This window comes from Panicum hallii, chromosome 9 (assembly GCF_002211085.1).
Source record: "Panicum hallii strain FIL2 chromosome 9, PHallii_v3.1, whole genome shotgun sequence".
Taxonomy (NCBI): domain Eukaryota; kingdom Viridiplantae; phylum Streptophyta; class Magnoliopsida; order Poales; family Poaceae; genus Panicum; species Panicum hallii.
Genome location: NC_038050.1, coordinates 66,199,765 through 66,210,052, shown reverse-complemented (window position 1 = coordinate 66,210,052; position 10,288 = coordinate 66,199,765). Strand labels below are relative to the sequence as shown.

Genomic DNA, 10,288 nt, shown 5'->3' with positions numbered 1-10,288 from the left:
GACTCGTAAAGCGGACGGGTGCTCCGTGCTCGCTCGCTTGCTGCTGCTGCACAACATGGGCCTTGACCGAGGCAGGCGTTCACCACACACGCGCATGCAGTGTGACACGAGCCCCTTTCTTCATCTTCCTCTCTCTCTCGTCCTGGTCTCACACAGTACTCTCGCCTTCCATGCGATCTTTTGCCGCGCCCTCTGCTCTGCCCCTCCCTCTCACCACGAGCCCCTTTTGGTCCTGTTCAAGGCCTGATCGATCGGCTCCATTTACACGCCCTTTTCCCCTCCTGTCTCCATTGCTCCAGCCTAGTAATTATATTACCCTACTGGCCTTTGCCCCCACAGGGCCATCGAAAGGCGTGGCAGCCAAGTAATGCTAGCTCTCAGGTCAGGTCTAGAGGCTGGCCAGGTCACCGGGAGCGAATTCGGGCGAGAAAAAACTCGAAAAAGGCGAGGCCTTTTGCTGTGTGTCTGTGTGTGATCAGGCCAGGGGGAGGTCGCCATGATTCTTGCGAGGCCGGGCGAGATCATAAGCGAAAGACAAAAAGGCCGAAAGGGGCATCATGCTGCCACATGACACACCCTATACAAAAGCTAGCCCTAGAGGAGCCCAGCGGAAGCATCCATCCATCAATCCATCCATCTCGCTTCCACGCCAACGTACACCGCCGCGCGCAGCCCTTTGCTAGGTAGCAGTGAGCTGCTCCCTGATCGATCGATCGATCGATCGATGGGTGGTCACGGCGACCACCACCACCAGGAGGTCGGCGTGCTCGTCGACGATGACGACGAGGAGCTCGAGCAGCATCAGGCGAGGGTTTGCGGTGGCGCGACGAGCGGAGTGGTGGAGCAAGGAGCAGGGGATGCCGGCGGTGGTCAGGAAGCCGCTGCGGGCATGGTGTTCGAGGCGAGCAGTAGCGTGGGGAGCGTGAGCGCGACCATGGCGCAGCCCCAGATCCTCGGCTGGCCGACGCCGCCGCCCGCGCCGCCACAGCAGCAGCTCCACCACCACCACCACAACGTCGGCGGCGGCCAGGCCCCGTTCTTCCCGCTGCTGCCGCCGCTGCCCCCGCAGCCGTCCCCGCCGCCCCCGTTCCTCGCCGACTTCTACACGCGGCGCGCGCTCCAGTTCGCGTACGATCACCACCACTCGGGCGGCGCGTCCACGTCGTCCGACCCGCTCGGCCTCGGCGGGCTCTACATGGGCCACCACGGCGGCGCCGGGATGATGATGCCGCCGCCCTTCGCGTCGTCCCCGTTCGGTGACTTCGGCCGGATGACCGCGCAGGAGATCATGGACGCCAAGGCGCTGGCCGCGTCCAAGAGCCACAGCGAGGCCGAACGCCGCCGCCGCGAGCGCATCAACGCGCACCTCGCGCGCCTCCGCAGCCTCCTGCCCAACACAACCAAGGTAACTGACCAATAATCGACGTGCTCTATCGATCAGCTCGCCGTCACGACACGGATCGAGTGAATCTGTCCCTGCACACTCCATTGCCAGCTGATGGCGGGCTCTCCATCCGATGCCGATAGCACAGGAGCTAGCACAGGTGTAGGGCTGGGCCAGGAGAGACAGGGAGAGGGAGGGAGCCGCCTAGTTGACGCGGAAAAGAGGGACCGCGAAGGAAACAAAAAGATCGCGACCTCGAGTTACTGCCGGTGGCCTCGCCGGGGAGAGACAAACACGCGAGCTCGTGTCAGTCTCGGACATGAACAGTGGCAGCAAAGATAAACAAAAGGCTGCCCATCTCGAGAGATCCTCCTCCCGGCCGGGGTTACCGCCCCAGCCCCTAGCAACACTCCCAAGACCCGAGCCCTCTGATCCTCTGCAAAACCTACTGCATCCCGAGCCAGCCACGTTCTCCCATGCCACTAACAGCCTCCTCGTGCTCACTGTAGTTAGTTCTTGGTGCACCACATCCTGGTAGGCCGGTTGACCGCATGTAGGCGTGATGGCAGAACAAGCGTAAAGAATTGGGAGTGGTGATGGTTTGATGCCCCACTCGAAACCAAAAGGAGGGCGACACAGATCGCTTGTGGAAGCGTGCGCCCGAGCACCACCAACAGCGCGCGCGCGCGCACCACCAGCAGCAGCACCCCAAGCGCTGCACTAACATTTTGTATTGATGGCGAGCTCGGATCGGAGGCATGCACTGCACGCCACGGCACGCATGGACGACGGCCTCCTTTTGGCCAGCATGCGTACACCGCATCCTTCCCCGCTCATCATTCTGGCAACTAAACTAGTGCTGGCACTCGTGGTTCTTTTAGCGAGTTTTCCTTGTGATTTACTCCTCCTTGTGTGTTCTTCTTCTTCTTGTTTTTTTTGGATTGTTTTCTCGGACCGATCGTGCGTGCTATGTGCAGACGGACAAGGCGTCGTTGCTGGCGGAGGTGATCCAGCACGTCAAGGAGCTGAAGCGGCAGACGTCGGAGATCACGGAGGAGGCGTGCCCGCTCCCCACCGAGTCCGACGAGCTCACTGTCGACGCATCCAGCGACGAGGACGGCCGCCTCGTAGTGCGCGCCTCGCTTTGCTGCGACGACCGCGCCGACCTCCTGCCGGACCTCATCCGCGCGCTCAAGGCGCTCCGCCTGCGGGCGCTCAAGGCCGAGATCACCACCCTCGGCGGCCGCGTCAAGAACGTGCTCGTCATCACCGGGGACGGCACCGCCGCCGGGTGCGAGGGGACGGTGGACGACGACCAGCAGGAGGAGGCAGCAGCGCCCATGTCGCCGCAGCACACGGTCGCGTCCATCCAGGAGGCCCTGCGCGCCGTCATGGAGCGCACGGCGTCGGCGGCCGCCGAGGAGCCGGGAGCGGCGCCGTCAGGCGCAGGCGCCGCTGGGCTCAAGCGGCAGCGCACGACGAGCCTCTCGGCGATCCTAGAGAACAGGTCCATCTAAAAGCTAACTACATCGTCCGCCACTTGATCGATGAGATGTGCAGAACGAAACGAAACGACAGTAGAAACAAACACCACAATCTCTCATAGTTGATCATTATACCATGCAGCTAGCTAGCTACTTATGCATGTTTGCCAAGTACGACTATTTTTTTAGTTTCTTTTCATTATTTATAGTCTTCTTTCTCTGTGTGTATTGATCTCAATCGGTAGTGTGTTTCAGCTGCATGGCATATCCTCAGCAATCAATACAAGGATTTTTTCTTCTTCTTCTGTCTCTTTATTACAAGCAAATGTCAGGCCTCTGGACTTCTGGAGATACAAGCTGCTTGCAAAAACATGCATAAAACTTCTTCTTCTTCTTTCTCTTTATTACCAGCAATGTCAGGCCTCTGAAATTCTGGACTACTTGCTGCTTGCAAAGATGCATATAACTGAGGACACTCGTAGCAGGACTTCACAACTAGATTTTAGCAGCAGGTCCTTACATATACTACACAACATAGAAGATGTTGTTAAGACTGTTATTAGTGCTTCAGGTGCTATGCTCCCACATACAAATAGTAAATGCATGCTTCATAAGAGATACTACTAGCTAGCATACTTATTTTCCCAGGTACGGTTGGCATCATTCATCCCCAGAATTAGAGCTTTACACGTATAGTTCATCCCCTCTTTGAAGTAGGGCACTGTTTGACTTGACATAGTCCCCAGATTAGATTCACCTTTAATCAGCGTATCATATGAAGCTACTTCATTACTGAATATCACAATGTCAATAGTTGGATTTGTTGGTCAAGTTTTATGAAGTTTGGCTCTTACAATTTGTTAAATAAATTGTTTGTATGGGAAATGAACTTAATTTAGATGTTCGATCGGAGATTTCTCTTTGTTAGTTCTTTGCTCCTTGAATTCAAGGCTTCTATCCTGGTCCCAGAATAGTTTAGCGGTCAGAGAAAGTGTTTGTGCAGATTAAATTTTAAGAATGAGTCGTTTTTGTATGAAATATCTAAAATGGGATGTGTTATATATATATGATGATTGCATGACTTCAAGATGCACCATTCTTAACTCGATTGAGTCTAAAAATGATGGCATAACTTGAAAGAAAATAGCACGACTCTAATAGCCTATAATGCATGATTTTATAGAAATTTCGCCATTAATTCCCAAATGAATTGGGGGAAATTGCCACATTCCATTTATTAGGGCCTAATTAAAATGTTAGAACATGTGTTTATGCGAGAGATATCTACTTAAAGGTTTTGTTGTTTAGTCTTAGATTTGCTACTCCCTCTAATCCAAAATACACAAGTCATATAGAACATTGACATGATCTACAAGGCGACATTTTAATGAATAATCTTTACAGAAAACGTACTATCACAAGTAAAATGGGTTGCACATTATGAAAGTATTATCATGATGAGTCTATAATACATAAGCCTGACATTTTACAAAAAAAACAACATGATTGTTTTAGCTATTGATGGTCAAAGCTATGGAATTTTGACGGAGATGATGAATCACACAAATGATTTATATTTTGGATCAGAGAAGGTATATATAAGTTTGACACGTATGACTCTTAGCTGTGCTTTTTATGTGTATCCATGAACCAAATGACAGAAAGAAAGCATCATGACAACGTGCTATCATGTGCTTTAATTTTTTCCTTCACTTTAAGTTTGTCCTACATTATTTTCTTTTCCCTCGAGGTTGTCTATATTTTTAATCATATTCCTTTTTCCCTTTTATGGTTCACTTATATTGAATACCTTTTTCTTATAGACTGTGGGCACAATTTCCTCTTAGAACGGGTCATGCACGTATTTCATCAATTAAAACTTTGAGCTTTTGCTCTCGCCTACACATAGCTCGCGTTGAAAAAGATGGAAAATGTGAAATGACAAATACATATGGAACAATTAAGTCCAAGCCATGAGCAAGTTGGTGCTGATATAATTAACCACTCGTAGCTAGCACCTAGCTATCATGCATACATTAGCAGGAACCAAATTGGAATGATTAGTATCAATTTGACCCTGACCAATTATATATACACAGCATATGCACAGAGAAACCTCTTTTCTGAGCATATGATTTCGTGTTCTTGATAAAAGCATTTCACTTTTTTTTCTCCCTTTAAGCCTTTGGTGGGTCCCTTGGACACATGTTCAGATTTTGCACTGGGAGCATGCAGCTAGCCCTCTGCCAAAAGGGAGGGACCAAAAGGCAATGGTTGGATGGACTCCACAGGTAGTGAACTGGTGAACCATAAATATGCAGTCGTGGAGAGAGACTAGGGAGACGGTGGCTCACAGAAGGGAAGGATAAATGTGGCTGAATTGTCTCATGATGCGCTTCTATGGCCGTCTCGGCTCGGTTTTCTGGTTTCTGGAGCCCAAGACTGCACTGCCTGCGCTGCGCTGTTTCGGACGTACGTTGCATGACGCATCCCTACGTGCCCAGAGGATGCTTTCGTCCGCCTGTTGTAGAACACTGCCTCTTGCAGTCCTGTGCATGGACCACCTGGATATAGAGTGGAAGAAGGTTTTATGAGTGTATACTGGGGTGATGACGTGATGTCCGAATTCAGGAGCTACAACGTAATCGAAGTATGCAAAAATTTTCGCTGAAAGAAATCTCTTGATCGACTGAACAAAAGATTTAGCAATCGATCAAGCCGCTGGACTCCGTGGCATACCTTTTTTTTTCAAAAAGACGCCATAGATCGTGAGCGGAAGAAAAAAATAAATAAAAATGTTTGGTGCAAGTTCAGACAAAAGCAACGAGAGGTAGCATGAAGGTCTAAAAACGCTTAAAGTAATGTTTATCCACGTTACACAATAAGCAAATATTCAGATGGCTAGCTAAACCTCATATATGAGTTGTACTAATGGCATCAACTGATTTGAGTTTGTTTTCAAATGGCTGAGATATATGACGCGTGTGGCCAATTTGTTACGATGGTAATAGCAGAGAATGAAACTCTGTCAGATTTGATTGTATTTTTTTTAATAGGGTTTCATTTTCCTTAATACATTGTACGTGGCGACACACGCATGTTCGAAACAGATTCGCTCATTGTTTCTCTTGGAAGTTTCAACTCGTAATATGCAAGGCCCACCCTAAAGACAAGGATGAATTCAGCCCATGTAGAACGCATGAGTGCAAGTGTTGTGTGGATAGTCAAATATCCCAAGTGGTTAATTCTTCTATCCATAGCTTGATAGCAAGAACGAAAGCATGCCCGTATTGCTTGTTTGAAACTCACATCCCCTCAGTTTAGTACATCTTTAGCCAAAAAGTTGCTGAGATAGAAGAAGTATTGAGATGAGATTAACAAAAACCAGTATAATTACAATTCCACCAATTCCAACCTGCGATAATTGTGCCAAACATTTCCAGAGCATTACATCATGTTATGGCATATTTCAAGTACAAAGTGCGCGTGCTTCCATGCTACCGGCATCCACCAGCACACTTGCTCCCTGACGGTTCTGAAGCTAGCACTCCACCCACGTTACAAAAATTGGCACACCTGATCACGAATGAGAGGCTGGCCCCTGCCCCTGAGACGTGTCCAGTTGCTGTCTAATCACCACCGAGCAATTTGCTGCACGGAACACGAAACCGGATTCGCACGATACCGGGTCGAACGTCTCCAGTCCTCACCTGAACAGCTGAACCAAGTTCGCAAACTAGCTTCATCCCCCGTGAACAATGAATTGGGTGCGGTGTTCCAATCGTTCTAGAGTGCCCAAGAGACCAAAGACTAGACAATGCGCAGCGGTTACGGCTAAGCGCAACCGTTGCGAAGTCATCTCTTTGATTCAGCAAGACGCTAGCTTAACCTGCTTGAGTTTGATCCGGCTTCTATAGCCATTTGCGTAATTAAGCAGGGTTCGGTGCTGCAAAGACATGGGCCGGCACGCATGTGGTCAAATCTCCTATACTCTATCCGTTGTTTGGTGAGTCAATAATAGTCTTTACGCATGAAAGCAGGAGCTGGAAAAAAAGGATAAATAGTCTTTAGATCTAATCTCTGATGTGAGCGTGCATGCCATCGTCATGATACAAACACAGAGACGTAGGTCAGAGAGCCACAGCAGCAGCCACTTGTGCAGCCAGCCAGCCAGCCAGCCGGTGCCCCTCCTCTGATGGCAACTCGCGAACTGCAACTGCTAGCTAGATGGCCCCTGTCAACTGTCATCGCTCACCAGCGTGCGGGTTCAGCGCGAGATCCGCGCCACGCCACCAACTCGCCATTAACAGCCACGAAATTTAGCTCAGAGATAATTTTTGGCAGTATGGTTCCATGGCGTAGTATGAGCAGCAGTACCTTTTCAGGTGCTGTTAACGTGCTGCTGTAGTTTTGGTCGCTTCAGGATACGCGCAAGTGCAGCCACGCCATCATGTCCATGCGATCCTGTCCCGGTACGAGACGCGAGACCGAAGCTTCCACAGCCAAAGTACGCAGCTCCCCCAATCCATCTCCAGTTCTCCACCAAGTACATGCCCTTCTTGCTGCCTTGCTCGCTCGTTCTGTCCAACCGCCTCAAGCTTATAAATAGCCCGGCCGCCGGCGCCCGCCTGAAAGAGGCCAGACATTTCGCGCTCTGTGCCCTATCCCGCTCTCTCCCGCAACACCACACACGCCGAGACACGCAATTACGCAAACGGACACCACGAGGATGGCATCCGTGCTCGCGTTCTCGCGGTGGCCGCCGCTGCTCCCCCTCCTCCTGCTCCTCCTGGCGACGGCGTCACGGGCGCTCAAGATCGGCGACCTGCTCGGGACGCCACCGGCGGTAAGGACGAGAGAGGGGAGGGAACCGAGTGAATTTTTGTGAGCGGGATTGCTTTTCGAGCTGATCGGTTCCGTCGTCCGCCATGGACGCGTTTGTTTTCCACAGGGGAGCCAAGGCTGTAGCCGGACATGCGAATCCTCGTTCTGCGTAGGTAAGGAAGCCACAATTCACAACCCTGAAGTTTCAGAGAAGCTGCGATTTCTCTGGCGGACAAAGCTCAGCTGAAGCCGTCTGCTTTTCAGTTTTCAGTCGGGTGCCCACCGGCAAAATCGCAAAAGGAGTACTGATTAGTTTTTTTTCTTGTCCACCCCGGTCCCGGAAAATGGAAGTTCCGCCGCTGCTGAGGTACGGGAAGTACTGCGGGATCCTGTACAGCGGCTGCCCCCGCGAGAAGCCCTGCGACGCCCTGGACGCCTGCTGCATGGTCCACGACCACTGCGTCGACACCCACAACAGTACGCGCTCCCCAACTCTGCAGATTCAACTCCCCTTGCTACCTCCAGTCGATTTTATATGGCGTTTTCAGACAACAAATTCGAGCTAAACTTGATGTCTGAAACGTGATATAAGCATGGCCGGAGTAGTTCTCTGAAACCGAAAGACCAGAGCAGGAGACGACAGAAACGAAAGAAAAAGAAAAGAAGAGGATTTGCTTCGACAGTTCCTGGGCGGCGGGCGCACCAGACGGAACAACGGTTAGGTCCCGCTTCGCCGTCGGCGGCACGCCAGGAACCTGCGAGCTGACGCGCCACCTAACTCGATCAGATCACAATCTGCAACCAGTACAAGGCTAGCTACCAGATAGGATTAAACTGGCGCGCCGCGCGCGGCGTGCCCCTGTCACGCGCTGCTCGGCCGCGTTCCTGGCGTGCTCGTCGGCGCGTCGCGGCCAACCGGCATGGCGCGCGCGCGCGCGCGGTGGCGTGGGCGTCACCAGCCCGCCGCAAGCTGGCCCGTCGCGTCCTTCCCGGCACGGCATGGTGGCATCGCTAGCTAGCACGCGTCGGCGCGCTTGATTGCGTCGGCCGGTCGGCCCCCCGAATCCCCCCCTCGGACCTCACCTCAGCCCGCCCAGCGCACTCAATGCGACCGCACTCCGGTAGACGTGTGGTGGCTCCGGCGTACATGTGTCCCCTCACCTCGCCGTCTGCTTCGCTCTCCATTGCGCGAGCTCACTTTTGTCGTTGACTACTCCCGCTGCTGACTTTTTTCCCCTTTTGTTTATGCCGCAGATGACTACCTGAACACGCGTTGCAACGAGAACCTGCTGAGCTGCCTGGACAGGGTGAGCCCGGCGGGGCCGACGTTCCCGGGGAACGAGTGCGACGTCGGCCAGACGGCGTCCGTCATACGCGGGGTCATCGAGACGGCCGTGCTCGCCGGGAAGATCCTGCACAAGCGCGACGACGGCCAGTAGCCGGCGCCGTCCCGGCCGTCAGGACTCGCGGAACAGGCCATAGTTGCAAGCGGAGCAATAAAGCCGCATGCGCGCCCGGCGGCGCCCGTCCGTGGCGGCGCGGCAAAGCGGCATGCGCTGGATGATTTTAAGGTCGCGGGCCGCTGGACCACCGTGGGGTGCGTGAAGCCTGTGCAGTGTATGTGTCTGTGTATACAGATTGGTAGGGTTGCTTTGGTGGGACTCCAAGCGAAGTGGCAGAGGTTTTTAAGCTGTAATAATGCTATTATTTGTTCCTTCCTACTAGTGGACAGAATCACAGAATAGACCAAGATTTGGTTACTGACAATCCGATTTCAGTGCTCTCCGGCGTCGAGTGCTACGTCCTGTTCGGCACTCTGATACGCGTGAATAGAGTGGCTGAGAGGCTGAGGCTGAGGCCTTCCGCTGTCCCAGCGAGTTGTTGAACTAATCCCGTGCACAATCATGCATTGCATTGTTTAGTTACCTGTTTTAGTGATGCATATTTGTGTTCCACAATTAGATAGCTGCATGTGTGGTGTTCCGCCTGAACCGTGCTGCGTTCACGGTGCGGCGAGAGTGGTCACCGCCACGTCGTGCATGAGGAGCGTTCCTGCGCGTTAGGCGGGCGCGTCGCAGCGCGAGCCCGCGTGGCGGGGTGATCATGGGTCTCAGACCGTGTAAGCACCGAGAATAAATAGCAAAGAGCATAACCGAAAAGGCTGCAACGTTTGGCAGCGCCACTCTCTCGTGTTCTGTTGAGATCCACAAAGTTCGCGCGTGAGAGACCGAGTGCAACGTCGTGCGTCCCTGAGCGCGTCGTGTTCGTTGCCGATCGCCACCGAGCTGCATCACCGGCAGCCGGCGGCAACAATTGGTATCAGAGCTGTTAGTGTATGTTCTATAGCGGTTCCGTCAGTCCACCGAGGGAGCCAGCTAAGAAGAAGTACATCATCCCCAAGAGAAGGCAGCCGGAGAAGAAGATGGGCGACGACGACGTATCGTCAAGTGCCGGGAAGACCACCGTCCCGGTTGGGTCGCTCATGTGGCCGATGCTCGATCGGTCTAATTACTCCGAGTGGGTTATGTTGATGCAATGCAATCTCGAGGCGATGGAGGTTTGGGACGTCGTCGAGCAGGGCGGCAAGGGAGTGAAG

General features: G+C 52.7%; 2 protein-coding genes across 2 annotated transcripts; both read left to right on the top strand.

Annotated features, from left to right (window-relative positions):
* Positions 1-636: 636 nt before the first annotated feature.
* LOC112877181 (transcription factor bHLH30-like) lies at positions 637-3,169 on the top strand. Its single transcript, XM_025941397.1, has 2 exons — positions 637-1,405; positions 2,362-3,169. The coding sequence occupies exons 1-2, from the start codon at positions 725-727 to the stop codon at positions 2,899-2,901; spliced, it is 1,221 nt and encodes a 406-aa protein (XP_025797182.1). The 5' UTR covers positions 637-724; the 3' UTR covers positions 2,902-3,169.
* Positions 3,170-7,489: 4,320 nt separating this feature from the next.
* Positions 7,490-9,461, top strand: LOC112875892 (probable phospholipase A2 homolog 2). The gene is made up of 4 exons (XM_025939896.1): positions 7,490-7,714; positions 7,820-7,865; positions 8,044-8,169; positions 8,947-9,461. The coding sequence occupies exons 1-4, from the start codon at positions 7,598-7,600 to the stop codon at positions 9,129-9,131; spliced, it is 474 nt and encodes a 157-aa protein (XP_025795681.1). The 5' UTR covers positions 7,490-7,597; the 3' UTR covers positions 9,132-9,461.
* The last annotated feature ends 827 nt before the right edge of the window (positions 9,462-10,288 follow it).

Coding starts and splice junctions, on each gene's coding strand:
- LOC112877181 (XM_025941397.1), top strand. CDS start 725: ATGGGTGGTCACGGCGACCACCACCACCAGGAGGTCGGCGTGCTCGTC. Junction 1,406..2,361: donor TCCTGCCCAACACAACCAAG/GTAACTGACCAA, acceptor TGCTATGTGCAG/ACGGACAAGGCGTCGTTGCT.
- LOC112875892 (XM_025939896.1), top strand. CDS start 7,598: ATGGCATCCGTGCTCGCGTTCTCGCGGTGGCCGCCGCTGCTCCCCCTC. Junction 7,715..7,819: donor TGCTCGGGACGCCACCGGCG/GTAAGGACGAGA, acceptor TGTTTTCCACAG/GGGAGCCAAGGCTGTAGCCG. Junction 8,170..8,946: donor CTGCGTCGACACCCACAACA/GTACGCGCTCCC, acceptor TTTATGCCGCAG/ATGACTACCTGAACACGCGT.